At 39.0% G+C, this 12,195-nt stretch overlaps 1 protein-coding gene across 2 annotated transcripts in view; it reads right to left on the bottom strand.

The window, feature by feature from the left end:
• The window catches only part of PRPF18 (pre-mRNA processing factor 18), a 56,968-nt gene that overhangs the window by 36,952 nt on the left and 7,821 nt on the right, over positions 1 to 12,195 (bottom strand). Inside the window, exons 2-4 of one of the 2 annotated variants that reach the window (XM_029954153.1) lie at positions 3,745 to 3,822; positions 3,603 to 3,629; positions 541 to 645 (exon numbers count right to left, since the gene is read on the bottom strand). In XM_029954153.1, coding sequence (XP_029810013.1) covers positions 541 to 645; positions 3,603 to 3,629; positions 3,745 to 3,822 — 210 coding nt within the window. The remainder of the gene's footprint in view (positions 1 to 540; positions 646 to 3,602; positions 3,630 to 3,744; positions 3,823 to 12,195) is intronic. The other variant, XM_029954154.1, reaches the window with a different exon arrangement.

The raw sequence follows: 12,195 nt of genomic DNA on the forward strand, positions 1-12,195 counted from the left end.
GAATGACATATGGCCCTGCGTAGGAAAGTGGATGGACCTTGAGGGTGTCATGCTGAGTGAAGTAAGCCAGGCAGAGAAGGACAGAAACCATATGTTTGCACTCATAGGTCTAGCAGGAAAACAGGAGAGACCTAATGGAGAGCCAGGGGGAACGGAGGAGAGAGAGAGAGTTGGGGAGAGAGAGGGATGCAAAACTTCAGAGACTATTGAATGCTGAGAATGAACTGAGGGTTGGGGGGGAGGGGGGAGAGGGGAAGACAGGTGGTGGTGATGGTGGAGGGCACTTAAGGGGAAGAGCACTGGGTGTTGTATGGAAAACAATTTGACAATAAAATATTATGGAGGAAAAAAAAAAAGAAGTTTAAGAGTATCAAGAAAAGCAAAGATTAACTTAGAACCTAGTGAATACTGCACAGTATTTTAATTCAGCAGGTCATGTTACATAGACAATAATGATATAAAACTTACTGGAAGGAACTGGAAATAAATGCAAATGCCATGGACATTTTTTTTTCATGACATACTCATACATACACTTACCTCTTGCCTGGAAAGAGTCATGGGTAACTTTTCCTCTGCAAGTTCAAGCTCTAACACTGGATTCGAAGAAGTTAATGGTTTCTGGTTCTCCTCTTTTGGCTGTATCTATATTAATAGCCAAAATAAATCAAATTCAGTCTTCACAATATAATACAGCTAGTATTTATCATTCTATGCATTAACTGCTCATGGAAATTAAACAGGTTTTGAATACCGAAGGTTTTCTAAATGTTCCACTGAGGAAAAAGCTCCCAATACACGTGCCTGCTTTTGAGAGCTCACCAAGCTTCTGCATCTCAGGGACACAGGCAACAAGCACGCACACGGGAGACACCACTCTTACTAATGAAAAGTGACAGATGTAGAATGATTTCCAAAATCTGTAACTTACAAGGCTGAGATTCAGACTCCTTTCTCCCTAGACTCTAAACAAGTTTAACTCTTTCCTTAAAAACCATCATCTTGCTTCTCCTCTTTGAGAAAAATTCTCTTGTTATTTGATCCTTGTTCTGGGTTTTAATGAAACCAAAAAATAAATAAATAAAATAAGTGTTTTCTAAGAAACCAGTGAAGCCTCAAGCTCCCGCTTTTTCCGACCCTCCTTTTTGAAAGGGGCGATTCCAAGAGCCCCAACACCATGGCTGGACATGTAGAAACACTCCCAAAGCCACGCCCCATGTTCCCACAGGCTGAGCTCTGAACCTTGGGGGGAAGTAACAGCCCCAACCCCAGAGGCAGCACCTTTCTGCTCACACCCACCCCCACCCCCACCCCCACACCAAGAGCGGACATCCTTGTATGGGGGTGGGGGGATCTTTTCACTTAGTTTCTTGAGTCTGCTGGCCAGCTCACAGTTTAGGAAAATTAAGTTTAGCAATTTGTAAACCTCAAGGTGTGGTCTATAAAAAGATACTGAAGTATCCTTTCCCATCTGATCAAAGGACTAATTTAAAATGCCAATAAGATTTTAAAAAAACCCAAAAACATAAAAGGTCAACATTAAATGGAGGGAGGGGGGAAGGGAAAGGGAGTAATCGTCGTGGAGGGGGGCACCTGTGGGGAAGAGTACTGGGTGTTATATGAACACCAACTTGGTAGGGGCACCTGGGTGACTCAGTCAGTTGAGCGGCCAGCTTCGGCTCAGGTCATGATCTCACGGTTTGTGGGTTCGAGCCCCGCATCAGGCTCTGTGCTGACAGCTAGCTCAGAGCCTGGAGCCTGCTTTGGATTCTGTGTCTCCTCTCTCTCTGCCCATCTCCTGCTCATGCTGTCTCTCTCTCTGTCTCTCTCTCAAAAATAAATAAAACATTAAAAAAGAAAAAGAAAACCAACTTGGTAATAAACTATTTAAATAAAAAATAAATAATTTTTAAAAAAAATTTTAAAAGGCTGTATTGGTTAAAAATGATAGAATTTCTGACTCTATACTTTATGGCTAATGGTTATGTTAGTGTTAACAGTGCTGACAGAAAATTAAGGTAAAAAAATCAACTTTTGTATTTGCAAACAAAATCAGCATCAAGCCCTATAAATGGAAACTAGTTCTCATAAAGGAATGTAAGTTATACACGCTGCATTTTCCCTACTATCAAGAAGGAAGTATTAACACATCTTAGAAAGAAAATGCTGTGCTTTCTTTTTAAGCATAAAAACAGGTATTTCTCCAAAACACTCAGGATGAAAAGCATTTTTAATTACAGAATGCCAGTTAACCACTTTCAGGAAAAGCTCTAAGAAGTTCTGTCCGCTGGACCCAGTGCTACAAGCAGGATCTTGACAGTAGTTACTTTGCTTTAGTGCTTTTCTCTACAGAAGCAAACAAGTACTGACCTATCACTAATGCAAGTTAAACAAGGCAAAGCTGCCTGTTTTTAATTATTTTCCTACTTTACCAAAATGTTGAAAAGGTTCAAATTTAGGTATCTGGGGAAGCAGCAAGTCAGCAGACTAAACCCATGGTAAATGATTCTCCTTCCAGACCAAGTGTGAGTCACACGACAATGGACAAGAGGACAATTCTTCTGCCCTGGTATCTAGTCGGTGTCTATTTATACAAAATGTATTTTAATTTCCTAAACTAGAAGCAAGTGAAATCAATACATTTATGGAAAATATCAAAATACAAATGCAAACTTTTGTACTTAAACATCGATCAGAAACATAAAACTACATTTCCAATACCTGTCCTCTGCCAACACTACAAAATAAAACCAAATGCACGTACATACCATTCGCATTCCTCATGCTTCCTTTTAGAAATGCTATGCCAGATAAATTAATTTCCAGACATTCCCCATTACATGCACAAGAGTATTATATTACACACATGGTTCACAGGCAAAAGTTAATGTCAAATTTAGGATTTGGCAAAAATATTTCAACACAACTTCTAAATCCTATTTTTAAAGTATGAAACTAGATATGGTCTTCTTTTAAAATAATTTAAACATACGTTCACCTCATAACATTTAACCCCTCCCAATAAAAACCCCAAAATATTATTCAACTAGGAGAATAGTTGAATAGGGTAGTAACAGTGTAACCTCAAGGACACTTTTAGATGCTTCTAAAATACACAGTCTTCCAGGCAACTCATTTGTTTCTAGTATTTCTAAACATTCTCTATACAATAGACCTTATTATAAAAGCATATCAAGTGTTCTACGGCATTCTACCTCAGGCAGAGGTACTCGGGGCCAGAAGGAATCACTAACGATGCAAACATAAAAACAGTGGCTTAAAACATGTACGAGAAGGTGGGGGCAATACCACCAGTGCTGCCACTGCGGCTGAACGAGCAGAATGTCTCGAAGCCCTTTACAACGGACTTTTATTGGGAGAGGTGGGGAGAGGAGCCCGTGGCAGAGATGAAGATGAGGCAGAGGCAGAGGCAGACCCAGGAATTCAAAGAAACAAAATTCAAGCTTTGACCTCAAGCCACTTCATGCTGTCCACAAAAAGCCAAACCATTCCAAGCCAAAAGTCATGCATGTATTTTCCTGAATTCAATATAAAAAAAAAAGTGGGGGGAAGGAAGGAAAAAAGAAAAAAAACTCTCATACCTCTCCAGATGGCTTCTCATTTATAGGCTAACGTATAACATTGATAAATTGAACAGAGATCAATAATTTTGTCACTTTAACAACAGCTATATAAATTTAAACTCAGAAATATGCAATTGAACATAAAAGCAGGCAGACATACCTTGTAGCCACATCTTTCAAAATATGCTTCCTCTTCTTTTTTTGCAAGTTCACTACGCTTGAAATACTTTTTATTTTCCTGTTGAAGAAAGAAGTATGTTAATAGCTCCCTGGGTAAAATTTCATGTTCCACAGGCAACCTACAAACACTTGGGTCTTTCAAGAGCACGGTAACGCTGGGCTTTAGGGGGTATATCACACTGATTCCCTCAACATGCCATCCATCATCTATCTGCTCTAAACATGAAGTGTTTTTCTTGCGGTATCATTTTAACAGGCAGATCCAACTAAGAGAAGAAACCAACAATATTTTCCAAATGTTCACATTGTTTTCATTTAATTCCCCAATGCTTAGGTTGAACAATTTCTACAAATGAATTCATTATAAACTACATAAAATAGGATGCTTTAACTATTTTCTTCCAACAGAAAACAATCAAAGATTATGGTTAATAGTCATCTGACAACTTCACTGCCATTACCCAGAGAGCTCTAAGGGTGTGTCTAAAACCATTTGGTCACTTGGAATCTTTTTGTATCAATTAATTGTATTTGTAGTGATCAATTCTTAAAATCATATTAATTCTTAATCTAAACATAAAATGGTTTGAGAGTCTTTATTAACAAAATCGTTTAAAGTTATTTTTATAGGATTCAATGTTAGGAGACCAGCTCTAAATCTGTAGGAGGAAAAAAGCACTAGTTCTTTCTAGACTCTATACAAAATTATTCTCACTGTTAAATCTACATTCTCTAATTTGGATGTTCTGTCTACAGTTGTGCCTTTTGGATATTCCAGGAATGATTTAGTTCAAATAAAGATACTGCCTACTTTATTAGTAATAATTATAAGGGTACCTCAATAGTACCTCCATACAAGGATTTTAGTACTTCACAGTTCCCAAGTTCATTCACTCTGGCAATGATCATGGATGCCAGGACCATGACAAAAAAGGCTGATGGTGAACAATGGACAGATTACACTGCTACGCTTGAACCCCCAGGCAAGCCTGGCATCAGGAAAACGCTGTGTGTCTCCTATGTGAGACACACACCAATTATACAGCGCATCTACTAAGTACTCTTGCCAAAACGCTGCAGGTGAATCTAACCAGTTAGGTCTAATATCCAATTTATTAAAAATGTAGGGAATAGGGATGTAAGCTAAACACCATCACTGGGAAGCAAATACTGAGACATTTATCAAACTAGCCAGTTTCCTAACAAGTTATTGGCATAAAAAGAAGGGGGGGGATGAAAATGCTGAATAAAAGAAACCAAGAGTCATAGTCAACAAAAGTAAGTGGACTCTGTGTAGATCTTATTTGAAGAAACCAACTGTAAAAACATGTACGTACAGATCATAATTCAACTAGAAACATCTGAACGTGAGCGGATATTTAATATTAAGGACCTAAATGTAATTTTGTTGGGTGTGAGCCTATCTTGTTTATAAAAGAATACATTCTTATCTTCTAGAGCTACAGGCGTTAAGGGAGATTGCAAGGATGGATGGGGGTTCATCACAGAATTCTCTTTTTGTGTATGTTTAGAATTCTCAAGATCAACAGTTTTGTTAAAGTTCATTAACTCAGCAAACATTTGCTGACTCATGTATCACACCCGAAGAACAGCTTTATAGATGCAAAGCTGAAGGGATGACCTTGGGTAAGAAATGATGGCATCATTCAAACATCAAAACTACCCTGAGAAAGGTGGGAACAGAATAATACTAATCCGCGTGTTATACCCAGATTTTTAACATCGTCCCGCAAAACCAGAGACTGCCAGGGAGACCGAGTCACGCATGCAAAAGCAAAGGGCTTTATTACGGGTTTAGGCTCGCCGGGCCTGAGCTCGGGCTCACAGACCTCACCGGCGCAGTGGATCCGTGCAGAGAGCCCCGAACAAAGAGCGGGCAGGGCCTTTATGGGCTTGGGAAGGGGGAGCTGCAGGAAATCGGGACACAGGTATAGTGATCCAATCATTATTATACAGTATTATTGACAGCAGGTTTAACCATTCATTGATACTTTTGGTGGAAGCCAATCACAACATTTAGAGTATTGACCAATTACAGAGTGGGGCCAGGACCCTCACGTAGGGCGCAGCTCTAGGCCTACCCTTAGAAATGTTAAGGGTGTTAGCTGGCCTTTCCTGATTGGGTGTTACAAGGGTGGTCCCTCCTGCCTTGGGCAATGTGTGCCCTTCTATTGTCTAACAATTCTGAGAAGCCGAATTCAGACCTGCATCCTTACACCCGTTTAGAGGGGAGAGAGCAGAGACTTGGAAAGGCTCACGACTGACTGAACCTTCTAAGTAACGCGCACAACTAGAACTCAGGTCCTTAAATTCTTTGACCTGATCCAGCAGTGCAAGCTGCAGTCCTTCACTCCCCAGAGTGATCTCAGCATCCACTGTTTCGTATGACCACGGAGCACGTAACTGTCATACATCATGTCAACAAGTTGACAAGCACATACTCATATCCTCTCAGAAGTAAAGGACTCTCCAGGCCACAGTCTGCGGTCCAATCTTTACAGTATCTTTTACTACCACATCCTAATTCCATTGAATATACCCAACACAGTCTTAGCCCAGAATATCAACTTTCCAAAAGTGACTCATGGACCTCTAGGGCTCCCAAAGACCTTTTCAGAGGTTGTGCAAGGTCAAACACATTATCATAATAATACTAAGAGGTTATGTGCTCCTTTTCACAGTGCGCACTTTCACTTTTCACTGACGGCCCAAAAACAATGGTGCAGAAAGCCACTGGGATCTCAGCATAAAAAAAAAGCATTTTTACTTATGTCTCATAGTTCACTGCCTTCTTCACCAACAAGCACTTGCAGAAAAATAAAAACTAGTTTCTACTCAGAATGTTTTTTTATTTTATTTTTAAGTAAGCTCTCCACCCAACAAGGGGCTCAAACTCACAACTCCAAGATCAAGAGTCCCATGCTCCATCAACGGGGCCAGCCAGGCTCCCCTCTTCAATATTATGATATACAATAGTAAATTCCACTAAATCTCAACCCTTGAGTATTATTATCTTTTAATATTTGCTACGATGAAATGAAACATACAAAGCAGTTCTCCTACATAATGAAGTAGGATTGTTGTCTCCTATTTGGCAGATATTTTCTCAAAACTGAACAAAGCCAGCCTATCAATAAAATGAAAATAGTAATATTGGTTGCCAATGATAAAATTCCATCCTTCAAGTAAAAATCAGAATGGTGGTAAAGTTAGCCATCACTGTGAACTTGATGGCTTCCCAACACTAAAAGGCTTTTCTGATCAATCGATGGTGATATTAATAAGTATCATTTACTGAACGTAACATGTAGAACTCAGCAAACCATGACAGTACAAAATCAACAAGTTCCATAATTATGCTTCAGCAAAAGATCTACAAGCAGAATAGATCAGAAGGGATCTGGAGTACAATAAATCAATAGGTTGTAATATACAAAAATGTTCATTGATGGGCACCTGGCTGGCTCAGTTGGTGGGGTGTACAACTCTTGATCTTGGGGTTGTAATTTCAAGCCCCAACTTGGGTGGAGAGATTACTTAAAAAAGAAAAAAAAAGTTCACTGATATAGATCAGAACTCAAACTCTAATCTTAAACTTACCATTTGTGTAGTTTTGGTGGTGTATTAAAGAAAAATATCCATTAATTATCTGAAAGGCTATTAAAATACTACCTCTTCCAACCACCTAGCTGTGTGAGGATGAAATTTCTTCATATACTTGAACAAAAACAACACATCACAACAGGCTGAGTGGAGAAACAGGACAACCCAAAGGCCTTCTAATGTGCCAGGGATTAAAGAGGTTTACAAAAATCTAAATTAACATCAATCTTCCCCCTAAGTTTCTTTTGTTTTGGAATAGTTTTCATACAAACATTTATGTTAACATGTATGGGCTAATTATTGTATGAAATACAAGAAAACACAGAATATAAATATTTTTAAATTTCCCAGTTTTCATTTCTAAGAGAGTAATCATCAATAAACACATCCCACGTAAACAGAAACTCTTTGGAGCCATCAGTTACGTACATGAAGGGGTCCTGATACCAAGAAGGGAGAACCCGGAGCCTAGTAGAACCCCCTTGCCAGCCCTCTCCATGCCTGCAACCGGGGCACTGAGCAATGTTGGGAAACCACTTGGGCCTCAATGACACCCACCAATCCATTCAGTTTTTTCTCCAATATATTCTCTACATTGACCAGTACACATTCCCCACTCGCTTAAACCTCTTCTCCCCTCATTTTCAGCAAATGACGAAGCCACTCTGTTACAGAGAAGAGGGAGGCGATGGAACAGAAGTCCACCCAGCACCAATCCTTTCTTCCCTTTGGAAACAAAGAGGAAACCTTCCTCCTGCCCGAGTCCAGTCCCTTCCTGCGGCACTCGGGTTCTCAATTCCTCCCGCCTTCCTCAGGGACTTCTCATCACCAATTACCTATTTTCTCTTCAGCATCTGCACCTTTTCCCTCTGTACTGGGCTCCTGGCATTGCCACTTAAATATGCTCAAGACTCTCTGACCTAAAAATCGTTACTCTGCACGAGGCAGGGGGCTAAGTGTCATTTACAACAGAACTACGCGGACATGTTTCCTCTCCTCTGTATCCATGTCCTCACTTCCAGTTCTCTTTGCCGCCCTGCCACAAATGGGCCCCATTCTTACTGCTCCAGTGAAAAATCCTGAGGTCATCAACAGTGTGCACGGGGCAAATGCAAAGAATCTTCAGTGACTGATCTTAGGCAGTCTTCAGTTCAACTGCTAACTCCCCCTTCAGTAGCTACCCTCTTGGCTGTCAGAGGACTTTTATTTCTTCCTCAGTTAACTGGTCTGTTCAGATATCCTATTTCTCATATTTTTAGTATCTTTTAGTCACTTATTTCACTTAGACTTTTCAATTTATTAAAACATATTAAGGCATTACTGTCCCTAATGATATTTTCCAGCACCTTCCATTTTAGCAATTGCAGTTTCTCCCTTTACTATTTCAATTTCAAAATTTTGTCCAGTTCTGCTAAATAAGTTTTTAAACATTAAGTTGCTTTTATGTTTTTTTTTAATATTTATTTATTTTTGAGAGAGAGAGAGGCAGGCAGAGCGTGAGCAGGGGAGGGGCAGAGTGGAAAGGAGACACAGAATACAAAGCAGGCTCCTGGCTCTGAGCTGTCAGCACAGAGCTCAAAGCAGGGCTTGAACTCAGGAACCGTGAGATCGTGGCCTGAGGCGAAGTCGGATGCCTAACTGACTGAGCCACCCAGGCACCCCGCTTTTATGTTTTGATAAATGATAAAATCAAGTGCAGAAGAGTAGATCTAATATGCTATTTATACTTAAAAAGAGGAAGAAAGACTATACTTGATTCTTTCCACAAGTGTTTCACGTGCACGAAGCAACCTTGCTGCTGTGCAGGAGGGAGCTAGGCAGCCCGGAGACCAGGATTAGCAGGAAACTTCATTTACTCTTCAGTAGGTCTGGCATTTTGGATCATCTGAATCAATTATTAATGATAAAACTGTTGCTTTTCATTTTAGAATTACAACGAGAAAAATAAAAATATTTTGTTTTGTATTACATGACCCTTTATTTCATGACGAGGGTCTAAAAAAAGGGTTCCCTACCATGTTTCAAATGTCACTCTTCATAGACTTTGTATTTAGTAAAACAGAAGAGTTTCAAAGAACAACTAAAACCTCTCTAATTGTAAAGTCGTATTTTATAAAGCACACTGAAAATACATTTTGAGATATAAAGCGCTGGGGACACGTTTATGACAATTAAAATAATGGAGTATAAAGCTCAAGCCCCAGCGATACAGCCCCTTCACAGATAACTCAAGCAGGTAAATGGCTTGCCCAGAGGTAAAGAGCTATCTAGAATTATCTAGAATGCGACCACAATCAGGCTTGTTCGTTCATTTTACAGATCTGCTTTCCTTTCTAACTATGTTCACAATTCTCAAGCTCTAAGTTTGTTGAATTAACTATAGACTGAATAAAGACCTACAAACACAAAAGTCTAAAACTGGGTGGTACATATTTTAAGAGAGCATATGAACTGATGGTTAAATTTCTTAGAAATCTCACCTAAAGCACTTTTTTTTTTTTTTTTTTAGCACCTAATGTTTCCATTGGTCCTTTCACCCTGATTTTAAAGACAATCTGCAAAGGACACACATAAGTCAGAACCTAATTCCTACATGCTGCTTTACAAATGTTACTCTTGGACTCTGTCCAGGTTGTACTTTCTACACAAAAGTGAGGTTTATAGGTCTAAAGTACAGAAACATATCTGCCGTTCTCACCTGAAATGTCTGCCACTAATAAAGGAAAATCAAAATTTAAAACATTCAACCATGACTGTCAACATTTCATTAATTTAGAATCATCGTTCCTCAATCACGTTAAGGTTTTAGTGTTTATATAAATGAGATACAAACATCATCAAGAGCTCTATAAAAAAAAATCACTGGAAAATCAACAAACATAAATATACTGCCTGGATATACAAAGATACTATACATGAGATCACAAACCATGTGGCAAGGTTAACACACTGCTGAATAATGAAAATAAGCCTCAAAATCCCTAAAGTAATATACCAAATGGGAGGATATACAAACATAATTTGAAGAGACACAATGCTACATCATTGGATAGATCATCCAGATTAAAAAAATAAATAAAAAAGGAAACAATGCCTTAAATGACATGTCAGAATAGATGGACTTAACAGATATATACCAAACATTCAACCCAAAAGCAGGAGCGCCTGGGTGACTCAGTTGGTTAAGCATCCTAACTTAAGCTCAGGTCAGAATCTCATGGTTTGTGGGTTCGAGCCCCGTGTTGGTCTCTGTGCTGACAGCTCAGAGCCTGGAGCCTGCTTCAGATTCTGTGTCTCCCTCTGCCCGTCCCCTGTTCACACTCTGTCTCTCTCTCCCTCTCTCAAAAATATGTAAACATAAAAAAAAAAAAAACCCCAGAACATTCTTCTCAGGTGCAAATGGAACAGTCTCCAGGACAAGGCATGAATCAGCCACTATGGTATGAAACTAGACATCAATTACAAGAAGAAAACAACATGTTACTGAACCAATGAGTCAATGAAATCAAAGGAGAAATCAAAAGACACCTTCAAATAAATAAAAATGGAAGTATATCTTACCAGTATTTATGGGATGCAGAAAAAAGCAGTTCTAAGAGGGTAGCTCCTATCATTAAATGCTTACCTCAGGAAACAAGAAAAATCTCAAAACAACCTAACTTCACACCTCAAGGAACTAGAAAAAGAACAAATGAAGCCCAAAGTTTGTAGAACGAAAAAGTTAACAAATACCAGAGCAAAAATAAATGAAACTGATACTAAAAATACAAGAGATCAATTAAACTAAGAGCTGTTTTGTTGTTGCTGTTTTTATTGTTGTTGGAAAACTGACAAACTTCAGCTACATTTTATCAAGTAAAAAAAAAAAACGCTCAAAGTCATAAATTAGAGACATTACAATGATAACACAGAAACACAAAAGATTTTTTTTCCTGTTTATTTATTTATTTTTGAGAGACAGCATGAGCAGGGGAGGGTCAGAGAGAGGGAGATACAGAATCCAAAACAGGCTCCAGGCTCTGAGCTAGCTGTCAGCACAGAGCCCGATGCGAGGCTCGAACCCACGAACCATGAGATCATGACCTGAGCTGAAGCCGGACACTTAACTGACTGAGCCACCCAGGCGCCCCCACAAAAGATCTTAAGCGACTACTATGAACAATTATACACCAACAAACGGGACAACCTAGAAGAAATGGGTAAATTCCAAAATCTACAACCTTCCAAGTCTGAATCATGAAGGAACAGAGAAAATCTCAAAAGACTGATTAGTAGAAAGGAGATTGAATCAGTAATCTAAGACCTCCTAAAAAAACACAAGTCCAGGCAGGGCCAGATGGCTTCACTGGTGAATTCCACCAAACATTCAAAGAATTGAACTGATCTTCAAAACACTTCAAAAAATAAAGGAGGGAACATTTCCAAACTCATTTTTAAGGCCAGCATTACCCTGATACCAAAGCCACACAAGGATCCCACAGGAAAGAAAACTACTGGCTAATATTTCTGATGAATATAAATGGAAAAAATCTTAAACTGAATTCAACAATTTATTAAAAGAATTATACACCCTGACCAAGTGGGATTTATTTCAGGGAGGCAAGGCTCATTCAATGCCCACAAGTCAATGTGATATACCACATCAACAAATTGGAGGGAAAAAAATCTTATGATCATCTCAATAGATGCAGAAAAAGCACTTGATAAAACTCAACATCCATTTATGATTAAAAAAAAAAAACACAACTCTCCAAGTGGCACAAAGGGAACATACCAACATAAAAAAGGTCAAATTATGACAAGCCCA

Source organism: Suricata suricatta, chromosome 10 (genome assembly GCF_006229205.1).
Source record: "Suricata suricatta isolate VVHF042 chromosome 10, meerkat_22Aug2017_6uvM2_HiC, whole genome shotgun sequence".
NCBI classification, from domain to species: domain Eukaryota; kingdom Metazoa; phylum Chordata; class Mammalia; order Carnivora; family Herpestidae; genus Suricata; species Suricata suricatta.